Source organism: Bufo bufo, chromosome 6 (genome assembly GCF_905171765.1).
Source record: "Bufo bufo chromosome 6, aBufBuf1.1, whole genome shotgun sequence".
NCBI classification, from domain to species: domain Eukaryota; kingdom Metazoa; phylum Chordata; class Amphibia; order Anura; family Bufonidae; genus Bufo; species Bufo bufo.
The window spans coordinates 270828033-270849981 of NC_053394.1; the positions used below are offsets into that span (position 1 = coordinate 270828033).

The following is a 21949-nucleotide window of genomic DNA, read 5'->3' on the forward strand; positions in this document are numbered from 1 at the left end:
CAGGTAGAGGTTGGCATAAGTCGGGGCACACAGACTTCCCATGGCCACTCCCCTGAGTTGGTGGTAGAACTTGCGATCAAAGGTGAATACGTTGTGATTCAAGATGAAATCGAGTAGCTCGATCACAAAACCATTGTGATTGGCCAAATGTGATCCTCTTTCAGTGAGGAAAGAGCCCACTGCCTGGCAGCCCCTATCATGGGGTATTGAACTATACAAAGCCTCTACGTCGAGGCTTGCCAGTAGGGTGCCTGGATCACAATAGATGTCATTCAGTCATCTCAAGACATCCATAGAGTCTCTAACATACGATGGAAGGTTTAGGACAAAGGTTCTCAACACCTCATCTATATACAGATGGATTTTTTCTGTTAAGCCATTAATGCCAGACACAATGGGCCTGCCCTTCAATGGGCTCAGCCCCTTGTGAACCTTAGGCAGGCTATAGAATGCTGCTGTAACTGGATGCTCCGGTAACAGAAAAGCAAATTCATTCTTGTCTATGAGGTGTTTTTGCATAGCTTTGTTAAGAATGCCCCTTAGTTCATTTTTGAACACTTCCATCGGATTATGCTCTAGTCGCCTGTAGCAGGACTTATCATCTAAGATCCGCATGCACATCTCTACATATTTACAGTCATCTAGTACCACCACATTGCCCCCTTTATCAGAGGGCTTGATGACAATGGTGGTGTCCTTTTTTAGTATGTCTAATGCAGTCTTTTCTTCTGCTGTAACATTAGATATGTGAGATTTGTGCATACGGAGTGATCTCAATTTTTCTGTAGTTACGGTAAGGAATGCATCCAGTGGAGAGTATTCATTTATGGGTGGAGGCCTACGTGAGGGTAGGCGAAGATTTGTGAACGGACCCTCACCAATTTCTCTCTCACCCTCCTCAATAAGGCCTGCTAAGAGTCTTACATCCTGTAGTTCCTCAGGGTCAATGCCTAGTTTATGGCATTGTTCTATGTCATTGGTCCGTTAAGCAGGCCATAGACTTCTATTATGATGGAATGAATAACGGAATGCCTCTAAAGGCATTCCGTCATAGAATTGCGTTATAGTCCGTGGTAACAGAATCCATAACGCAATTCTGCTTTTACCACCAGACGAAGCGTGAATGAATTTTATAACATGAAATTCGCTTATCTCTACTTGGCACCATTGTTGTGTACAACCCCAATTTAAAAAAAAAAAGTTGGAGGTTTACACTGTGTAAAATGTAAATAAAAACAGAATGCAATGATATGTAAATCTCATAGACCCATAGTTTATTCACAATAGATCATAGAACATATATTAGATGTTGAAACTGAGACATTTTACCATTTCATTAAAAAATTAACTTGGCAGCACAACTCATCTCAAAAAGTTGGGACAGGGCCATGTCTACCATTGTGTAGAATCCCTCTTCTTTTAACAACAGGCTGTAAATGTCTGGGAAGTGAAGAGACCAATGGCTAGAGTTCTGGGAGAGTAATGTTGTCCCATGCTTGTCTGATGTAGGATTTTAGCTGCCCCACAGTTCTGGGTTTTCTTTGCCGGATGTTTTCATTTCATGATGTGCCAAATGTTTTCTATTGGTAAATGGTCTACACTGTAGGCAGGCCACTTCATCACCCGGACTTGAAGTCATGCTGTTATGATGGATGCAGTATGTGGTTTAGCATTGTCTTGCTGAGGTATGCAAGGCCTTCCTTGAAAGAGAAGTTGTCTGGATGGGAACATATACTGTTTTACACCCTCTATATACTGTTCAACATTGATAGTGCCTTTTTGCGGAAAATGTATGTTCCAGAATGCGAATACATAATCAATGGGTTACGTGGTTATCCAGCCGTTATGCTACTCATCTACCGGCTTCTATACTTTGATAGTGTTGCATTGTTACTGAAGTTCTCATTGTCTCTGTCGTTTCATATATATACACTCACCTAAAGAATTATTAGGAACACCATACTAATACGGTGTTGGACCCCCTTTTGCCTTCAGAACTGCCTTAATTCTACGTGGCATTGATTCCACAAGGTGCTGATAGCATTCTTTAGAAATGTTGGCCCATATTGATAGGATAGCATCTTGCAGTTGATGGAGATTTAAAGGAATGCACATCCAGGGCACGAAGCTCCCGTTCCACCACATCCCAAAGATGCTCTATTGGGTTGAGATCTGGTGACTGTGGGGGCCATTTTAGTACAGTGAACTCATTGTCATGTTCAAGAAACCAATTTGAAATGATTCAAGCTTTGTGACATGGTGCATTATCCTGCTGGAAGTAGCCATCAGAGGATGGGTACATGGTGGTCATGAAGGGATGGACATGGTCAGAAACAATGCTCAGGTAGCCCATGGCATTTAAACGATGCCCAATTGGCACTAAGGGGCCTAAAGTGTGCCCAGAAAACATCCCCCACACCATTACACCACCACCACCAGCCTGCACAGTGGTAACAAGGCATGATGGATACATGTTCTCATTCTGTTTACGCCAAATTCGGACTCTACCATTTGAATGTCTCAACAGAAATCGAGACTCATCAGACCAGGCAACATTTTTCCAGTCTTCAACAGTCCAATTTTGGAGAGCTTGTGCAAATTGTAGCCTCTTTTTCCTATTTGTAGTGGAGATGAGTGGTACCCGGTGGGGTCTTCTGCTGTTGTAGCCCATCCGCCTCAAGGTTGTGCGTGTTGTGGCTTCACAAATGCTTTGCTGCATACCTCGGTTGTAACGAGTGGTTATTTCAGTCAACGTTGCTCTTCTATGAGCTTGAATCAGTCAGCCATTCTCCTCTGATCTCTAGCATCCACAAGGCATTTTTGCCCACAGGACTGCCACATACTGGATGTTTTTCCCTTTTCACACCATTCTTTGTAAACCCTAGAAATGGTTGTGCGTGAAAATCCCAGTAACTGAGCAGATTGTGAAATAGTCAGACCGGCCCGTCTGGCACCAACAAACATGCCACGCTCAGAATTGCTTAAATCACCTTTCTTTCCCATTCTGACATTCAGTTTGGAGTTCAGGAGATTGTCTTGACCAGGACCACACCCTTAAATGCATTGAAGCAACTGCCATGTGATTGGTTGACTAGATAATTGCATTAATGAGAAATAGAACAGGTGTTCCTAATAATTCTTTAGGTGAGTGTATGTACTCAGACTGTGCTGCACATGTTCCACCAAGTACGTATTTTCTTTTGCACTATACTGTTATTATTTGTGATACTGTAATTGCGCTATTCGTGCCTATGTCTATTGTGCTATTCTTTTTTGTAAAAACTTAATAAAAATTTATTGAACACCAACATTGATAGTGCCTTTACAGATGTGTAGGCATAAATACAGTCCCATATCATCAGAGATGCAGGCTTTCAAACTGTGCACTGATAACAAGCAAGATGGTCCCTCTTCTTGAGTCCACAGAAACACTGTCCATGGTTTCCTAAAAGAATTTCAAATTTTTTATCATCTGACCCCAGAACAGTTTTCCATTTTCCTCAGTCCATTGAAGACAGCATAGTCTCTGTATTGACATATGGTTTCTTGTTGGCATGATACAGCTTTAACTTGAATTTGTGGATTGTATGGAGAACTGTGTTTAGAGTCAATGATTTCTGGCAGTGTTCATAAAGTGATTTTCAGTACAGAATCATGCCTGTTTTAATGCAGTGCTGCCTTAAGGCCCATACATCACAAGCATCCAATATTGACTGTCAGCCTTGTCCCATGCGCACATGGATTTCTCCAGATTCTCTGAATTTTTTGATGATATTGTGTTCTGCACATAGTGAGATATTCAAAGTCTTTGCAATTTTACATTGAGGAACATTTTTCTGAATGCATTTTTCTGAATTTTTAGATGCATTTTTTTGCAGATTGGTGAACCTCTGGCTATCTTTGCTTCTGAGAGACTCTTCATTTCTCACATGGTCTTTGTATATCCAGTCATATGACTTAGTAGCAAATTACTCTGCCAGCTGTTTTTCTATTAGTACCACTTAGGGTGGGTTCACACTAGCGTTATGGCTTTCCGTTATAACAGGGTTATAACGGAACATAACGGAATCCATAAGACGGAGGGACGGATTCGTTTTGCTTCCCATAGACTTGCATTATGACGGAATGCAAAACGGACGCCTTTAAAAAGGCATTCCGTTTGCTCTCCGTCCTAATAGAAGTCTATGGGAATCAAAACGGATCCGTCTGGTTCCCGTTATGCAAGACGTAAAACAAAGCCCTGTCGACAGGACTTTGTTTTCCGTCTTGCATAACGGGACCCAGACGGATCTGTTATGTTTTCCCATAGACTTCTATTAGGACGGAGCAAAACGAAATGCCTCTTAAAGGCTTCCGTTTTGCATTCCATCCTATGGATTCCGTTATGTTCCGTTATAACGGAGAGCCTTAACGGACTCCATAACGCTAGTGTGAACCCACCCTTACTTTTCCAGCAGTTTGCTGCCCCTGTCCAAACTTTTTTAACCACCTAACTGTCTTGCCCGAGGTCAGCTCGGGCTGTGGGAAAAGAACTTAAGGCCCTTTTCACACGGGCGAGTATTCCGCGCGGGTGCAATGCGTGAGGTGAACGCATTGCACCCGCACTTAATCCTGACCCATTCATTTCTATGGGGCTGTGCACATGAGCGGTGATTTTCACGCATCACTTATGCGTTGCGTGAAAATCGCAGCATGCTCCATATTGTGCGTTTATCACGCAACGCAGGCCCCATAGAAGTGAATGGGGCTGCGTGAAAATCGCAAGCATCCGCAAGCAAGTGCAGATGCGGTGCGATTTTCACGCACGGTTGCTAGGAGACGATCGGGATGGAGACCCGATCATTATTATTTTCCCTTATAACATGGTTATACGGGAAAGTAATAGCATTCTTAATACAGAATGCATAGTACAATAGCGCTGGAGGGGTTAAAAAAGAATAAAAAATAATTTAACTCACCTTAATCCACTTGCTCGCGCAGCCCGGCTTCTCTTCTGTCTTATTTTTTGCTGTGTGCAGGAAAAGGACCTGTGGTGACGTCACTCCGGTCATCACATGGTCCGTCACATGATCTTTTACCATGGTGATGGATCATGTGACGGACCATGTGATGACCAGAGTGACGTCACCACAGGTCCTTTTCCTGCACACAGCAAAAAAGAAGACAGAAGAGAAGCCGGGCTGCGCGAGCAAGTGGATTAAGGTGAGTTAAATTATTTTATTTATTTTTTTTAACCCCTCCAGCGCTATTGTACTTTGCATTCTGTATTAAGAATGCTATTATTTTCCCTTATAACCATGTTATAAGGTAAAATAATACAATCTACCCAGCACCTAACCCAAACCAGAACTTATGTGAAGAAGTTCGGGTTTGGGTACCAAACATGCCGATTTTTCTCACGCGAGTGCAAAACGCATTACAATGGAAAAATCGCGCATGTTCCCGCAACGCACCCGCACCTTTTCCCGCAACGCCCATGTGAAAGGGGCCTAACTGTTCTGCCCCAGCCGAGCTCGGGCAGAAAGTGGAGGGGTAAGGGCTGCTTTAGCTGATGATATCTCCTGAATGGTAGCAGCTTGAAGCATGCAACTGGTCTTGTTTAAAAGCTGACATGACAGCATTAGTCCAAGATAAGCAGGATATATCACCGTTAGAAATCGAGTTGGGAATAATTGGGGTAAATCCTGCTTTTACTTTAACTTTCAGCTGCATTCACTGCATCTCGATTTCTAACAGGGATATCTTCCCATATCCTGAGGATAGTGCTGTCATTTTGGTATTGTTTGAAAGCTTGTAATATCAGCTTTCAAACAATATAAAGCCCATATCTCTAGCTAGTACCAAACCAGAGAGATGAGCAGCTAAAGCAGCCACCCCCTCCCAGTCAGTCTGGAGGAGGTGGGGGAGCAGTTGCAGAGCTGACTGTCCGTACATGATCATCAATGTACGGACCAACATAATAAAGTTGTTTATGTTATTTATTACCACACAGTGGATGCCGTAAATAAATTCCACAAAATAATGTAAATTTTTTTATTTTTTTTATCTTTCCCCCTACAAATAAAATAATAAAGGTTATTTAATACACTATATCTACCTGCAAAATAAAAACAAAATGTATAATAAAAAATTTAAAAGTTATGACTGCTAGAACACAAAAGGGGGGAAATATTATTGGTCCTTAAAGCTAAAATTAATTATGTCACTAAGGGCTCATGCACACGACCGTATGCCCTCCAAGACATGCGGGCCAAATGGGCAACACGGTGGCTCAGTGGTTAGCACTGGTGCCTTGCAGCACTGGGGTTCTAGGTTCGAATCTGTCCAAGGACAACATCTCCATGAAGTCTGTATGTTCTCCATGTTTGTGTGGGTTTCCTCCGGGTACTCCAGTTTCCTCCCACACTCCAAAGACATACTGATAGGGACCTTAGATTGTGAGCCCCATTGGGGACAGTTGTGCAATAAATAAATAAATAAATATGTCCCGGAGTGGCATACATTGTGCGCATTGGAGTGCAGGACATATATAGTGCGCAATGATCTTATGAGTGTGGGACAATGGCCCGGCGTGTACAGCCTCATTGTAATCTATGCTGTGTACTCCCCTGTGCACGATGAATGCTGGTCCGGGAGATATGGCCTGCTCAAGGGACCGTATGTCTCGGAGGGCATACGGTTCTGTGCATGAGCCCTAAGGGGTTAAAAATGTGAATGTGAATAAAATATGTGTCTATGAGATTTGCAAATCATTGCATTCTGTTTCTATTAAGATTTTACACAGTGTCTCAACCTTTTTTTGGAATTGGGGTTGTTCTATAGTGTGTCTCCATATAGGCAATATTGAGGAAGAATTTGGTCTTCATAAAATATCATTATATGTGGACCTAATCCCTCATTGTTTTATGTCACAGAGCTCGATCTTCAAGGAAATCTTCTTCATGTACTACCTCATGAGATTAGTCTTCTAGGTAATCTCAAAACGATCAATTTAGCAAGAAATAAGTTTGAAACATTCCCAGATGAGCTGACAAAAATTCTGTGCATTGAAAACATCAACCTGGAAGGCAATGAGATCAAAGGTAGGTGAAAATTCTTGCATCTTTATAGCTAATAATATAACATTAATGAAGACCTGTCAGATCCCCTGACGTCTGTTTTAGTAAAAAAAAAAAAATCCTCATAATAGAATAATTCTGGACTATCTTTTCTTATAGCTCTGCCTTGCACCATTCCTTTTTTATGCCCTATGAATACATTGGAAACTGGGTGTCCCTGCACACTTAAATAGTCCAGTCAGTGCCAGTGTCAGAATATATAGGGACACACCTCTTGGGCAAGAGGAATGGTAACACCCAGTTGTCAATTTATGCATGATTTCTAGGAATAGCAGAGTAATGGCACCACACAGAGCTATAAAATGCCCAAAAATTGTTATTTCATGGGTTATACAAGCATGCACTCAAACAGACGTCAAGAGAGGTGACAGGTCCAATTTAAACTAGAGTGCACTTGTCACCACCATAACGTCCCCCAACTGCCCAATGTACCACACATCTCCAGTAATCATGTCCATAATGATTGAATTGGGTAGTTTGAATATCTTTGCAGCAAAACCACCTTATTTCCCCCATGCACCCAGGTCCGGATTAAAGCGAGAGTCCTCTACGAGATCTCCAGGGTAAGAAGGGGCATCAGTCTGAACCTGCAGTTCTGGATGTAACAGTGGAGGCTGAACTAAGTATCAAATAGGAGCGAGCGCCTGCTGTACTCTCAGTGCTCTCACTCCTAGCTCTGCATGGATGACCCTGAATGAAGAGAGACACAGCACCGCCTCAAAGAACTGTAATAATGATCTCTCTAGTTACAGAATAATAATTACTGTGCCCAGCAGGTGGCAGCACTACACAACGATGTAGGTAGAGATGTCGGTTCACAGGAGCCGAGCCCCGATGATGCCCTGTTAGCAAGTAAGAAGAGATGCAAGGAAGAGGGGCACAGTGCAGCGTCCCTCCAGCCCTCCCTACAATTAGAAGTGCATTCATGACGTCCTCCTTCATGCTTCTTATTTGGTGAGTGACGGCTGGAAGGAAATCAGGGTTCCCCTGAAGCTGTTGCCTGTCTGTGTTAAGTACAAGCAGCAAATTCAATGGAATTATAAAATAGTTTATAAGGCCGAAAAAAGACATCTGTCCATCCAGTTTGGCCTGTTATCCTGCAAGTTGATCCAGAGGAAGGCAAAAAAAACAACTTGTGAGGTAGAAGCCAATTTTCCCCACTTAAGGGGAAAAAAATTCCTTCCCGACTCCAATCAGGCAATCAGAATAACTCCCTGGATCAACAACCCCTCTCTAGTAGCTATAGCCTGTAATATTATTACACTCCAGAAATACATCCAGGCCCTTCTTGAATTCCTTTATTGTACTCGCCATCGCCACCTCCTCAGGCAGAGAGTTCCATAGTGTCGCTGCTCTTACCATAAAGAATCCTCTTCTATGTTTGTGTACAAACCTTCCTTCCTCCAGACGCAGAGGATGTCCCCTCGTGACAGTCCTGGGGATAAATAGATGATGGGATAGATCTCTGTACTGACCCCTGATATATTTATACATAGCTATTAGTTCTCCCCTCAGTCCCCTCTTTTTTCTAAAGTGAATAAACCTAATTTTGATAATTTTTCAGGGTACTGTAGTTGCCCCATTCCAGTTATTACTTTAGTTGCCCTCCTCTGGACCCTCTCTAGCTCTGCTATGTCTGCCTTGTTCACAGGAGCCCAGAACTGTACACAGTACTCCATGTGTGGTCTGACTAGCGATTTGTAAAGTGGTAGGACTATGTTCTTATCACGGGCAGCTATGCCCCTTTTTATGCAACCCATTATCTTATTGGCCTTGGCAGCAGCTGCCTGACACTGGTTTCTACAGCTTAGTTTGCTGTTCACTAAAACTCCTAGGTCCATTTCCATGTCAGTGTTACCCAGTGTTTTACCATTTAGTATGTACGGGTGACTTGCATTATTCCTTCCCATGTGCATAACCTTACATTTGTCAGTGTTAAACCTCATCTGCCACTTCTCTGCCCAAGCCTCAAATCTATCCAGATCCCTCTGTAGTAGTATACTGTCCTCTTCCATGTTAATTACTTTACACAATTTAGTGTCATCGGCAAAAAATGATATTTTACTGTGCAAGCCGTCTACAAGACCATTAATAAATATATTGAAGAGAATAGGGCCCAATACTGACCCCTGAGGTACCCCACTAGTGACAGTGACCCAATCTGAATGTGTACCGTTAATAACCACCCTCTGTTTTCTATCACTCAGCCAGTTACTTACCCACATACAGGCGTTTTCTCCCAGTCCAAGCATTCTCATTTTATATACTAACCTTTTATGTGGTACAGTGTCAAATGCTTTGGAGAAGTCCAGATACACGACATCCATTGATTCGCCGCTGTCAAGTCTAGAACTTACCTCCTCATAGAAACTGATTAAGTTAGTTTGACATGACCGATCCCTCATGAAGCCATGCTGATACGGTGTTATTTGCTTATTTTCATTGAGGTACTCAAAGATAGAATCTCTTACAAAACCTTCAAACAGTTTACACACAACACATGTTAAACTTACCGGCCTATAGTTTCCGGGCTCTGTTTTTGGACCCTTTTTGAATATTGGCACCACATTTGCTATGCGCCTTTCCTGTGGAACACTCCCTGTCAGTATAGAGTTCTATTATGTTCTTCTACAACCCATTCCCCCCACTTTCTTCCCATTATTCCCACCCTTTGCCCCCTCCACCCATATAGCTCTTGGGAGGCTGTGTTTCCCAATGCCACTTTCTGTTTCTTCTGTCTACTCCTCCCAGATATCAGACACTTTATGTCCTTCATGCACATCTCACACAGCACGGCCACATCATGTCTCCCCCTCACCTACAGCAACCCCAACAAATAGCATCTGCCATCTGCACACACCTGTTATATATACCACTTCCAGTACCTCAAACCCTAGTTCCCCCCACAGAGCCATGACATGTTGTGCCCCTTTACCCACACAGAATCCTGATCGACTGCAGCATTTATACTAGACTGTGGACTCACTGCAGAATTTACACTAGACTATGAACTGCAGTGTTTCCAAATGACTATGGACTGACTGCAGCATTTACACTACACTATGAACAGACTGACCACATTTTGAACTGACTACCGTAGCATTTACACTAGACTATGGACTGCAGTATTTCCAAAAGACTATGGACTGACTGCAATGTTTACACCAGATGATAGACTGGACTGACTGCAGCATTTACACTAAATGTCTGACTGCAATGTTTACACCAGATGATATACTGGACTGACTACAGTATTTACACTAGACTATGAACTGACTACTGCAGCATTTATACTAGACTATGGACTGCAGTGCTTCCACTAAACTATGGACTGACTGTTGTGTTTACACCAGAAGATAGACTGGACTGACTGCAGCATTCTCACTAAACTATGAACTGACCACTAGAGATGAGTGAATTTTTTAAAAATTCAAATCGGCCAGTTCGCCGAATTTTTCGGAGAAATTTGCTTTGTTCCGAATTTTTTCGTGGCGAATCGCTTTAAAAAACGGCTATTTCCAGGCTACAGAAGTATCAACTCAGCCTTACAGGTAGATGTTAGCGTCAAGAAGAAGCGCATTCCTTTTACACCGTCATCAGCTGATTCCACATAGATGTCTACAGAACCTGTTCTATTAAACGCTTATACAAGTAGAGCCCCCCTGACAGAGTGGAGAGGGTGTCAGCAGTAAGTTTGTGTTGATGTCACTGATTATTTTGCCCTTCCTCTGATCCGTCAGAATAATAACCCTCAAAAAACTAATCCTGTCTGTGGAGCATAAGCCTTCACTTGGTCAGCATTTGGTCAGTAATCAGTATTGCTAAAGCCAAAAAAAACAGGAGTGGATCTAAAACAGAGATGACACGTGAACCGAAAATTTGCATGTCTTCTGTGTTTTCTACCCACTCTTGCTTTTGGTTACCAAATCATAAGCCAATTCTGATGAGACTATACAGGCCTTAGAGCTGCTACACTGTTAAATAAATGATGATGTCAGCAAGGCCAAAAGCCAAAATAGTGTATCAGTCATAAAGTAGGGAAGGGTGGGAGCAGCATGAGGAGGCCACCGAGTGGCACAATAACAGATTCTGTAGGTGGTGGCAGCAGCATTAGGAAAAGGCCACTGAGTGGCACAATGACAGTGTCTGTAGGCAGTATGAGGAGCACACCGAGTGGCACAATGACCGAGTCTGGAGGTGGCAGCAGCATGAGTAGGCCACAGAGTGGCACAACAACAGAGTCTAGAGGTGGCAGCAGCATGAGTAGACCACAGAGTGGCACAATGACCGAGTCTGGAGGTGGCAGCAGCATGAATAGGCCACAGAGTGGCACAATGACTGAGCCTGGAGGTGGCAGCAGCAGCAGGAGGCCACAGAGTGGCAAATTGACAGATTCTGTAGGTGGTGGCAGCAGCATTAGGAAAAGGCCACTGAGTGGCACAATGACAGTGTCTGTAGGCAGTATGAGGAGCACACCGAGTGGCACAATGACCGAGTCTGGAGGTGGCAGCAGCATGAGTAGGCCACAGAGTGGCACAACAACAGAGTCTAGAGGTGGCAGCAGCATGAGTAGACCACAGAGTGGCACAATGACCGAGTCTGGAGGTGGCAGCAGCATGAATAGGCCACAGAGTGGCACAATGACTGAGCCTGGAGGTGGCAGCAGCAGCAGGAGGCCACAGAGTGGCACAATGACAGAGTGTGGAGGTGGCAGCAGCATGAGGAAGCCACAGAATGGCACAATGACAGAGTGTCGATCGACCAAGATACTTCTGCGGGATCCTGCCTGGCATGAACAGGCCTCTAGTAGCTACAGACAATGAAAAGACAAAGCGTCAAGATAGCTTTGAGCGCGGAAGAGTCGCAAAGTTCATCAAGATAAGTCACTAAAGATTTTACCACATATAACCGCAGCGCTGACCACAGAATAAATTTTGTTTTTCAAACAAAATACTTCAATAAAGATTTTAACCCATATAACCGCAGTGCTGACCACTGAATAAATTTAGCTTTTCGGCCGACATACTTCAATAAAGATTTTACCACATATTACTACAGCGATGAACGCTGATTAAAATGAGTTTTTCCACCGAAATACATCACAAAAGGTTTTACCTCATATTACTACAGCGCGGTACGCTGAATAAGATTTGTTTTTCCACCGAAATACATCACTAAAGATTTTACCGCATAGAACTGCAGTGCTGAACGCTGAATAAAATTTGCTTTTACAACAAAATAAGTCACAAAAGATTTTACCGCATATAATGGAGCACAGAGATGGAGAGGGTGTTCGGATTCCCCCCACACTATATGGACGTCTCAGAAATTAACCTCTACTCCAGACAGCAGCTCCTGAGAAGGTCATAGAGCGTCCCGGTCATCCGGCATCTATTCGCTCCGCTAAAGGATGATTTTAAAAGTGTGTAGAAGCCACATGGGGCCCCCACGCTGCAGATTTATCATGGAGACATCATGGAGATTTTACCGCATATAACTACAACACTGTATACTGAATAAAATGTGTTTTTCGACTACAATACGCCAATAAAGATTTTACCACATATAACTGCAGAGCTGGATGCTGATTACAATTTGTTTTTCCACCAAAATACACCACAAAAGATTTCAGGGAGCATCTCGGTCATGTGGCATCTATTCGCTCCTCTGAAGGATGATTTTGAAAGTGTGTAGAAGCCACACGGGGCCCCCACGCTGCAGATTTATCATGGAGACATCATGGAGATCTTACCGCATATAACCACAGCGCTGACCGCTGAAAAAATTTTGTTTTTTGATCCAAATACTTCAATAAAGATTTTACCACATATAACCACTGCACTGACTGACTGCTACCACCACTACTTCCGTGAACTTCTGCACCACTACTTCCCGGGTAGATAGGCTGCTGCCAAGCAGGTGCTCTACCCCGGGTACGTTTGGCTCTCGACCTCCCACTGCTGCCACCCTGCTGACTCCCAGCCATGCTTTCAACACATATAACCAACGACGTGAACTGAGAAAATATATTTTTCTTTTTGTACTGAAAGAGGCCAGTAAACACTTTCAAGACATATAACCACCACCGACGTAAACTGAGAATGTATTTTTCTTTTAGTACTGAAATGGGCCACTAAACACTTTCAACACATATAACCGCCACCGACATGAACTGAGAATGTATTTTTCTTTTTGTACTGAAATAGGCCACTAAACGCTTTCAACACATATAACCGCCGCCGACGTGAACTGAGAATGTATTTTTCTGTTTGTACTGAAATAGGCCACTAAACGCTTTCAACACATATAACCGCTACCGACATGAACTGAGAATGTATTTTTCTTTTTGTTCTGAAATGCAAAATAACACATATAACCACCGCACTGACTGACTGTTACCACCGCTACTTCCGTGCACCACTACTTTCCGGGTAGGTAGGCTGCTGCGAAGCAGGTGGTCTACCCCAGGCATGTTTGGCTCCCTACCTCCCACTGATGCCACCCTGCTGACTCCCAGCCATGTTTTCAACAAATATAACCGCCGACGTGAACTGAAAATATATTTTTCTTTTTGTACTGAAATAGGCCAGTAAAGGCTTTCAGCAGAAATAAATGCACCAGTGAATTGAGTATATATTTTTTCTTTCTGTACTGAAATAGGCCACTGAATACTTTTGCCACAAATAAGTGCACCAGTGAAGTGCGTATATTTTTTTCTTTCTGTACTGAACTAGGCCACTAAACCCTTTTGCCACAAATAACTGCACCAGTGAAGTGCGTATATTTTTTTCTTTCTATAATGAAATAAGCCACTGAATGCTTTTGCCACAAATAAGTGCACCAGTGAAGTGCGTATATATTTTTCTATTTTTTACTGTAATATGCCCCTATAGGCTTTCAACAGAAATAACTGCAGAAGTGAACTGAGAATGTATTTGTCTTGTTGCACTGAAATAGGCCACTATACGCTTTGACCAGAAAAAACTTAGAGTGGAGTGCGTATATATTTTTCTATTAGTACTGAAATACGCCCCTATACGTTTTCACCAGAAATAACTGCAGCAGTGCAGTGCATATATATTTTTCTTTTTTTACTGTAATACGCCCCTATACGCTTTCAACAGAAATAACTGCAGAAGTGAACTGAGAATATATTTTTCTTGTTGGTCTGAAATAGGCCACTATACACTTTCACCAGAATTAACTGCAGAAATGTACTGAGAATATATGTTTTTTGTTGTACTGGAATACGACCCTATACGCTTTGACCAGAAAAAACTTAGAGTGAAGTGCGTATATATTTTTCTTGTAGTACTGAAATATGCCCTTATATGCTTTCACCAGAGATAACTGCAACAGTGCAGTGCGTATATATTTTTCTTTTCTTACTGAAATACGCCCATATACGCTTTCAAAAGAAATAAATGCAGAAGTGAAATGCGTATATATTTTCCTTGTCGTACTGAATAAGATTCTAGAATATAAGCCACTAAAGGCTTTTCAACATAACACTAGCCCAATAACAAAAAGCTGGAATGACAGAGCTGTCTAATGACTATTTGGATCCCCAAATAATTGTTCCTAGCGCCTTCTGACGTCTCTCCCTGCACTAAGATGCTGTGAAATGATTCCTATCCTTTCCCTGCACTTAAAAATAGTTTTTTCTGTCTTTTTTTCCCACAATCGTTTTTCCACTTGCTGTCCCTAGCGCCTTCACACGTCTGTTTCTCCACTCTGAACGCTGGAAAATGGCAGAATCTAAAATGGCTGCCGTATTTATAGGGCTGTGACATCACAGGGCTGGCTGGCTGCATGTCAATCTGGCTGATCCCGCCTTCCCAGAGTTCCTTTCCTCATGTCCTCAGTCCTCACATGTGTAGCCGCAATTTTAGGAAAATTGCGATTCGTTACCACGAAGCGCGAGGAAATTCGCATTCGTTGCAAATCAAATTTTTCCTGAAATTCCAATCGAATTCCACTTCATCAGCTTCGATTTGCTCATCTCTACTGACCACCACAGCATTTACTCCTGGGCTGTATTTAGAGTTGATGCTGCCCTAGACACTTTAGTGATGCTCTACCTTTGATGTCCATACATCATTTAGATAACTGACAAATAGTCCCTAGGCCGTCAGCTATCCCTCATAACTTCCCCATACACATACACGCTTGACTGAAAGCCACTCTGCAAAATAATCTACAAAGCACCATGGGGAATATTATACTAAGGCTCACGTTTCCTATGACAGTGTTACTAAGAAGCCCGCTCGGTGTAGGTGCACCTAGTTTATTAACAACTAACTGGTGGCATGTCAGTGACAGCATGTCATGTCACACAGTGGCTCCTGCTTTCTCCTTTTTGGCGCTGGTGTCTTTCACTGAGTGACTAAGCTGATTGGTGGAGCAGCAATTCCTGCTCACTGCTGCTCCACCACTCAGCTTAAAGGGGTTTTCCAAGTGTTTTTTTTACTCATGACCTGTCCTGTGGATCGGCCATCAGTATATAATCGGTGGGGGTCTGACACTTCAGCTCCCCAGCCAATCAGCTGTTTGGGAAGGCAGCCGCAATCACAGTAGCATCTCAGCCTTCTCCAGCTTTTTCTAGGTCATGTGAAATCATATTCAACGGTCACATAGCCTAGGCACAGCTCAGCCCCATAGAAGTGAGAGAAGGCCAAGCAGAGAGAAGGCCATGACGCTACTGCGAGTGCCAATGCTTTCTCAAACAACTGATGGGCGGGGGTCTTGGGTGTTGGATCCCCACCTATCAGATACTGATGACCTATCCAGAGGATAGGTCATCAGTAAAAAACACTTGTAAAAAAAACTTTAATGGGGTTATGCCATGATTTATGTGAAAAATGAAAGATCAGCCCTGTACCTCATATGGATCCAGAGAGCTCCAATTATACTGCTAGATTCAGGGGCGCATCCCCTGGCAGCTCAGGGGCGCATCCTTTCTGCTGTAGATCTCTCCCTGTAACTCCCACAGCTTCTCACAGAACAAACAGCTGGTAGCGCTATACAAATACATTTTAGGTTCTCTGCTGCATGAGGTGAAAATTTAATGGCGCCCCTCCTTTACACCAGACTATTAACTGCCTGTCCAAAGCATTTACAATAGACTGTGGAGTGACTGACTGCAACATTTACACCAGACTATGGACTGACCGACCGCAGTGATTATACTAGACTATGGACAGACAAACTTCAGCGTTTACACTAGACTATGGACAGACTAACGTCAGCGTTTACACTAGACTATGGACAGACTAACTTCGGCGTTTACACTAGACTATGGACAGACTAACGTCAGTGTTTACACTAGACTATGGACAGACTAACTTCAGCGTTTACACTAGACTATGGACAGACTAACTTCAGCGTTTACACTAGACTATGGACAGACTAACTTCAGCGTTTACACTAGACTATGGACTGACTAACTTCAGCGTTTACACTAGACTATGGACTGACCAACCGCAGTGATTATACTAGACTATGGACAGACTAACTTCAGCGTTTACACTAGACTATGGACAGACTAACGTCAGCGTTTACACTAGACCAGGGATACTCAACCTGCGGCCCTCCAGCTGTTGTAAAACTACAACTCCCACAATGCACTGCTGTAGGTTGATAGCTGCAGGCTGTCCGAGAATGCTGGGAGTTGTAGTTTTGCAACAGCTGGAGGGCCACAGGTTGAGCATGCCTGCACTAGACTATGGACTGACTACCATGGCATTTACATTTACAGTACCACAACTCTTTTTTTTTCTACCTTTCTCCCCAACAGTCAAAAGTCAAACTTGCCGCTCCTTTATTTGCCTCCTGCAATCGTGATGGACATCTCTGAGTTTGTGTACGTCACACAGGATCTCAGGCACATTACACATAAGACGTATACAAGCTTAGAGACATCCATTAAAAGTGAGGAGGTGAAATAGGAATGCATCAAGCTTGACTTACATCGTCAAGACATCTGCCTCCGTAACTTCATATGATCAACTTGCATATAGCGCATGGAGTGAATAAAGAAGTTTTACAGCAAAGTTATCCAAACTTTGATTGGGGATATGATGATCAGAGCTGAGAGGTACTTTGGTGTTTGGAGGGCCATTATGGTGGTGACAGATTCACTTTGAAGTTTTTTCTACAATCAGTTTGTTGCCTTAATTGAATGGCATCCAGCAAAGTACAAGCGATCACATGGATTTGTAGATGTGTCTGTTTTGTTTCTTTGGTTTCTGTTCAAACATATATATCGGTGAGAAACAGTAGACCATACGTACTGACACAACGGAAAAAAATTGCAATTCTAAGCGGCATGCCGGCAGGTCACACAGTGTTATCTGAGAGAGTTTGCACAGGTGGAGAACATCCATTTTCACACCTGTTCTTCATGTGGGAGGCAGATGCCTTATATTCTAAATGCAAATAGGTAAGACTTTTATATGGTGCCCAGTAACACGGTTACATGTAGTGAACAATGCTGATTAACAGCCTTTAAATCATGCCCATTAGATCAGATGGGCTGTCCAACACCTTACATGGTGCGGACACCCCACATCACAAGACCAGTCTGCATCTTGCAAAAATGATAAAGATAAGGTATTAATTGGTATTTTGGCCAAAATATGACAACACATTATAGAGGTTCTCAATATCACATTGGTTAGGGTCCAACTCCCATCACCCACACTAAACAGCCCTCTTTATGTTTTACCAGGCACAGCTCCCTACAGTGGTAATGGCAATGCCTGGTATTGAAGCTCACTACAACTTTGTTCTATATGAATGAAAATGAGCTGCAATACCGAGCACTGCCACTACCAAAATGGGTTTGCTCTTTTTTAGATTCAACCTATTTGTTGTTTTTTTTAATTTCTAATACCTTTCCTGTGGGCGGACAGCTATTCTGGAGACATACTTCCTATGTGTATTTCTTGTATAGAAAGTTCAACATGGTGTGTGTGCTTTATGGTAGTAGAAATAATTGAGAGTCAGAAATCTGATTGACTCCAATTTGATTGATCTGATTGATTAAAGTCTCCAAGAGGTAAGCCCAGCCCCTTTGTCCATAGACCAGATTACAAGCCTCTTTCCAGCAGTACATTAGAGCTGTCATTAACGTGCCTAACTTCTAATGATAGTGAGATGACTTACTTCATTCTGTGCCATCTGATGCAGCTAAGCTGTCAAGTGAGCAAATAGAATAAGAACAATCAGATTTTTGCATCTGCTCTAGAAGCCAGTATGAAACATATAATCACAAAAAAATAAAAATAAAACACAACCAGTTTAATATATTTAGAATAAGACCCTGATTTATATAATATGTCATCTTCTGACGATACATTCCCTTTCAGTCACCTGATCGGCAAGGGTTGTCGGGAGTTGGACATTAATATTGTAGTACTTGAAACCACATTTAACTCAAAATAACCATTAACATAATGTTTTGGTTAAAGGGGACCTAAACTTTTGTTGAAACTCTGAGCAGTCTGCGGAGCAGTCCATCAGCTCTGCTTGGCTTTTCTAGCATATGGAGTACTGATCCATAGAAAGTAGATGGGATCCATGCTCTGCACATGGTAAAAGCCGAGTAGAAACCTGAAGGTGTGAAGCACTCTGAGAAGACCTGGTGCACCTGCAAAGTTTCAGCAAAAGTTTAGGTCCACATTAAGCCTAATATTGCAAAGATTGGATTTCTTCTTGGCACCATTGTACATACAGTATTATAGTTGTGTGTTAAGGCTAAGTTGGTAAAAATGATTGTGCGTTTCTTTGTTAGGTTGAAAAAGACAGAAATACAGTCAGGTCCATAAATATTGGGACATTAACACAATTCTAAAATGTTTGGCTCTATTCACCACCACAATGGATAATAAATGAAACAAACAAGATGTGCTTTAACTGCAGACTGTCAGCTTTAATTTGAGGGTATTTACATCAAAATCAGGTGAATGGTGCAGGAATTACAACAGTTTGCATATGTGCCTCCCACTTGTTAAGGAACCAAAAGTAATGGGACAATTGGCCAGGTGTGTGTTATTCCCTCATTATCCCAATTACAATGATCAGATAAAAGGTCCAGAGTTCATTTCAAGTGTGCTATTTGCATTTGGAATCTTTTGCTGTCAACTCTCAAGATGAGATCCAAAGAGCTGTCACTATCAGTGAAGCAAGCCATCATTAGGCTGAAAAAACAAAACAAACCCATCAGAGAGATAGCAAAAACATTTAGTGTAGCCAAAACAACTGTTTGGAACATTCTTAAAAAGAAGGAACGCACCGGTGAGCTCAGCAACACCAGAAGACCCAGAAGACAACGGAAAACAACTGTGGTGGAGGACCGAAGAATTCTTTCCCTGGTGAAGAAAACACCCTTCACAACAGTTGGCCAGATCAAGAACACTCTCCAGGAGGTAGGTGTATGTGTGTCAAAGTCAACAATCAAGAGAAGACTTCACCAGAGTGAATACAGAGGGTTCACCACAAGATGTAAACTATTGGTGAGCCTCAAAAACAGGAAGGCCTTATTAGAGTTTGCCAAACGACATCTAAAAAAGCCTTCACAGTTCTGAAACAACATCCTATGGACAGATGAGACCAAGATCAACTTGTACCAGAGTGATGGGAAGAGAAGAGTATGGAGAAGGAAAGTAACTGCTCATGATCCTAAGCATACCACCTCATCAGTGAAACATGGTGTTGGTAGTGTCATGGCGTGGGCATGTATGGCTGCCAATGGAACTGGTTCTCTTGTATTTATTGATGATGTGACTGCTGACAAAAGCAGCAGGATGAATTCTGAAGAGTTTCAGGAAATATTATCTGCTCATATTCAGCCAAATGCTTCAGAACTCATTGGATGGCGCTTCACAGTGCAGATGGACAATGACCCAAAGCATACTGCAAAAGCAACCAAAGAGTTTTTTAAGGAAAAGAAGTGGAATGTTATTCAATGGCCAAGTCAATCACCTGACCTGAATCCGATTGAGCATGCATTTCACTTGCTGAAGACAAAACTGAAGGGAAAATGCCCCAAGAACAAGCAGGAACTGAAGACAGTTGCAGTAGAGGCCTGGCAAAGCATCACCAGGGATGAAACCTAGCATCTGGTGATGTCTATGCATTCCAGACATCAGGCTGTATTTGACTGCAAAGGATTTGCAACCAAGTATTAAAAAGTGAAAGTTTGATTTATGATTATTATTCTGTCCCATTACTTTTGGTTCCTTAACAAGTGGAAGGCACATATGCAAACTGTTGTAATTCCTACACCGTTCACCTGATTTTGATGTAAATACCCTCAAATTAAAGCTGACAGTCTGCAGTTAAAGCACATCTAGTTAGTTTCATTTCAAATCCATTGTGGTGGTGTATAGAGCCAAAAATGTTACAATTGTGTCGATGTCCCAATATTTATGGACCTGACTGTACATAATGTATTGACTGAGTTGAATGAATCACTTTTGAAAAAGGAGAAAATTATTAGTTGTACTATTGATTAATTGACTTCATCTGATCTACAACGAGTATTCATTATTGAACTATTTTGAGGTCTGATTGTGGGTCGGATCTGAGGTCTAATTAACATTGGGGGACTGAAGAAATTTTTTTTTTTTTCTTATCTTCCTCCTCTAAAACCTAGATGCGTCTTATAGGCATGTGCACGATGGCAGATTATAATAGGGGCCCCACGTTTTCAAGGTGCCCCTGTCAATCCAAAACACCCACTCTCTTAAAAGACTACAGTGTTTTGCCAGTCTTTATAACCAGGCTGTGTTATGGAACAAACATAATACTGAAGGGAGAGGGAGGGGTGAATGAGGAAGGGTCAGGCCTGACTCTGACTGTGTGATCCCTCTCTTCTCCAGGCGTCGCTGGTTCCCCCCAAACTCAGGCTTCCTCAGCCTTGTGGCCGCCTAGCCCTCCTGACTGGAACCACACAGAGCCTCTGCAGGCTTCCTTCTCACTTCCTCTCACTCAGCCTTCCTCAGCCTTGTGGAAGCCACACAGACCCTCTCCAGATCTGTTCCCTGGGGCCTAACTCCTCCTCTGAGAATTGCTTTATCCCCAAGTGATTATCGCAGCTGGTCTCACCTCAGGTCAGGTGATTGTGGGGAAAACACAGCAAATCAATACATACATCTCCTCTAATAGGTATGAGGCCTGTCACTGCCTCACATATCCCCCTCCTCTGTTCAAACCTGTGCACCAAAACAGGATGCTCATGAGTGGGCATCCACTTTACCTACAGTTCTCCATTTGTTCTGACACACCCAGGGCAGCAGAGCCCGGTTTACCTCAAAAATCCGTTTTGAACCCCATAACCAGTATTTTATGGATCCCACCCTCCACTCAATGGCCAAAAATACTTGCCCTGTGACTGTGTACCTCTTCTCTATGGGGGTCAGCCTTCTGTTCAGGTACCTCGCTGGCTGTTTACCCAGAGCAGACTTCAAGCTATGAACAGCCGCTTCTGCTTTCTCAGTGGGAATTGGTTGCGACACATTCTCAAACTCGCTATGTGCAGTCACCAATGATTCCCGATCCTTCCAGTACTCGATCCAGTTCACGTCATGAACCCACCAAGGCTCTCCTTCATTGGACTGGTTCACCTTGTTAATGCTGCACATGAGCTCATAACCCATAGAACATTGTGGGAACTGCTTATCTGCATCGGGTTCGTGGGGTACACCTTCTAGCACTGCCACACTTTCCTGCACATTTACCACAGTGGGTTCCCTCAGCTCTGTGCTACCAACAATCAATCAGCATTTTCAAATATACATGGGAAACTTCTTCCCTGATCACAACCTGCA

At 42.8% G+C, this 21949-nt stretch overlaps 1 protein-coding gene across 3 annotated transcripts in view; it reads left to right on the forward strand.

Moving 5' to 3' along the window:
- LRRC20 (leucine rich repeat containing 20) overlaps nucleotides 1–21949 on the forward strand; it is an 801757-nt gene that overhangs the window by 337633 nt on the left and 442175 nt on the right. For all 3 annotated transcript variants that reach the window (XM_040434913.1, XM_040434914.1, XM_040434911.1), the window contains one exon: nucleotides 6915–7082. In XM_040434913.1, coding sequence (XP_040290847.1) covers nucleotides 6915–7082 — 168 coding nt within the window. The remainder of the gene's footprint in view (nucleotides 1–6914; nucleotides 7083–21949) is intronic.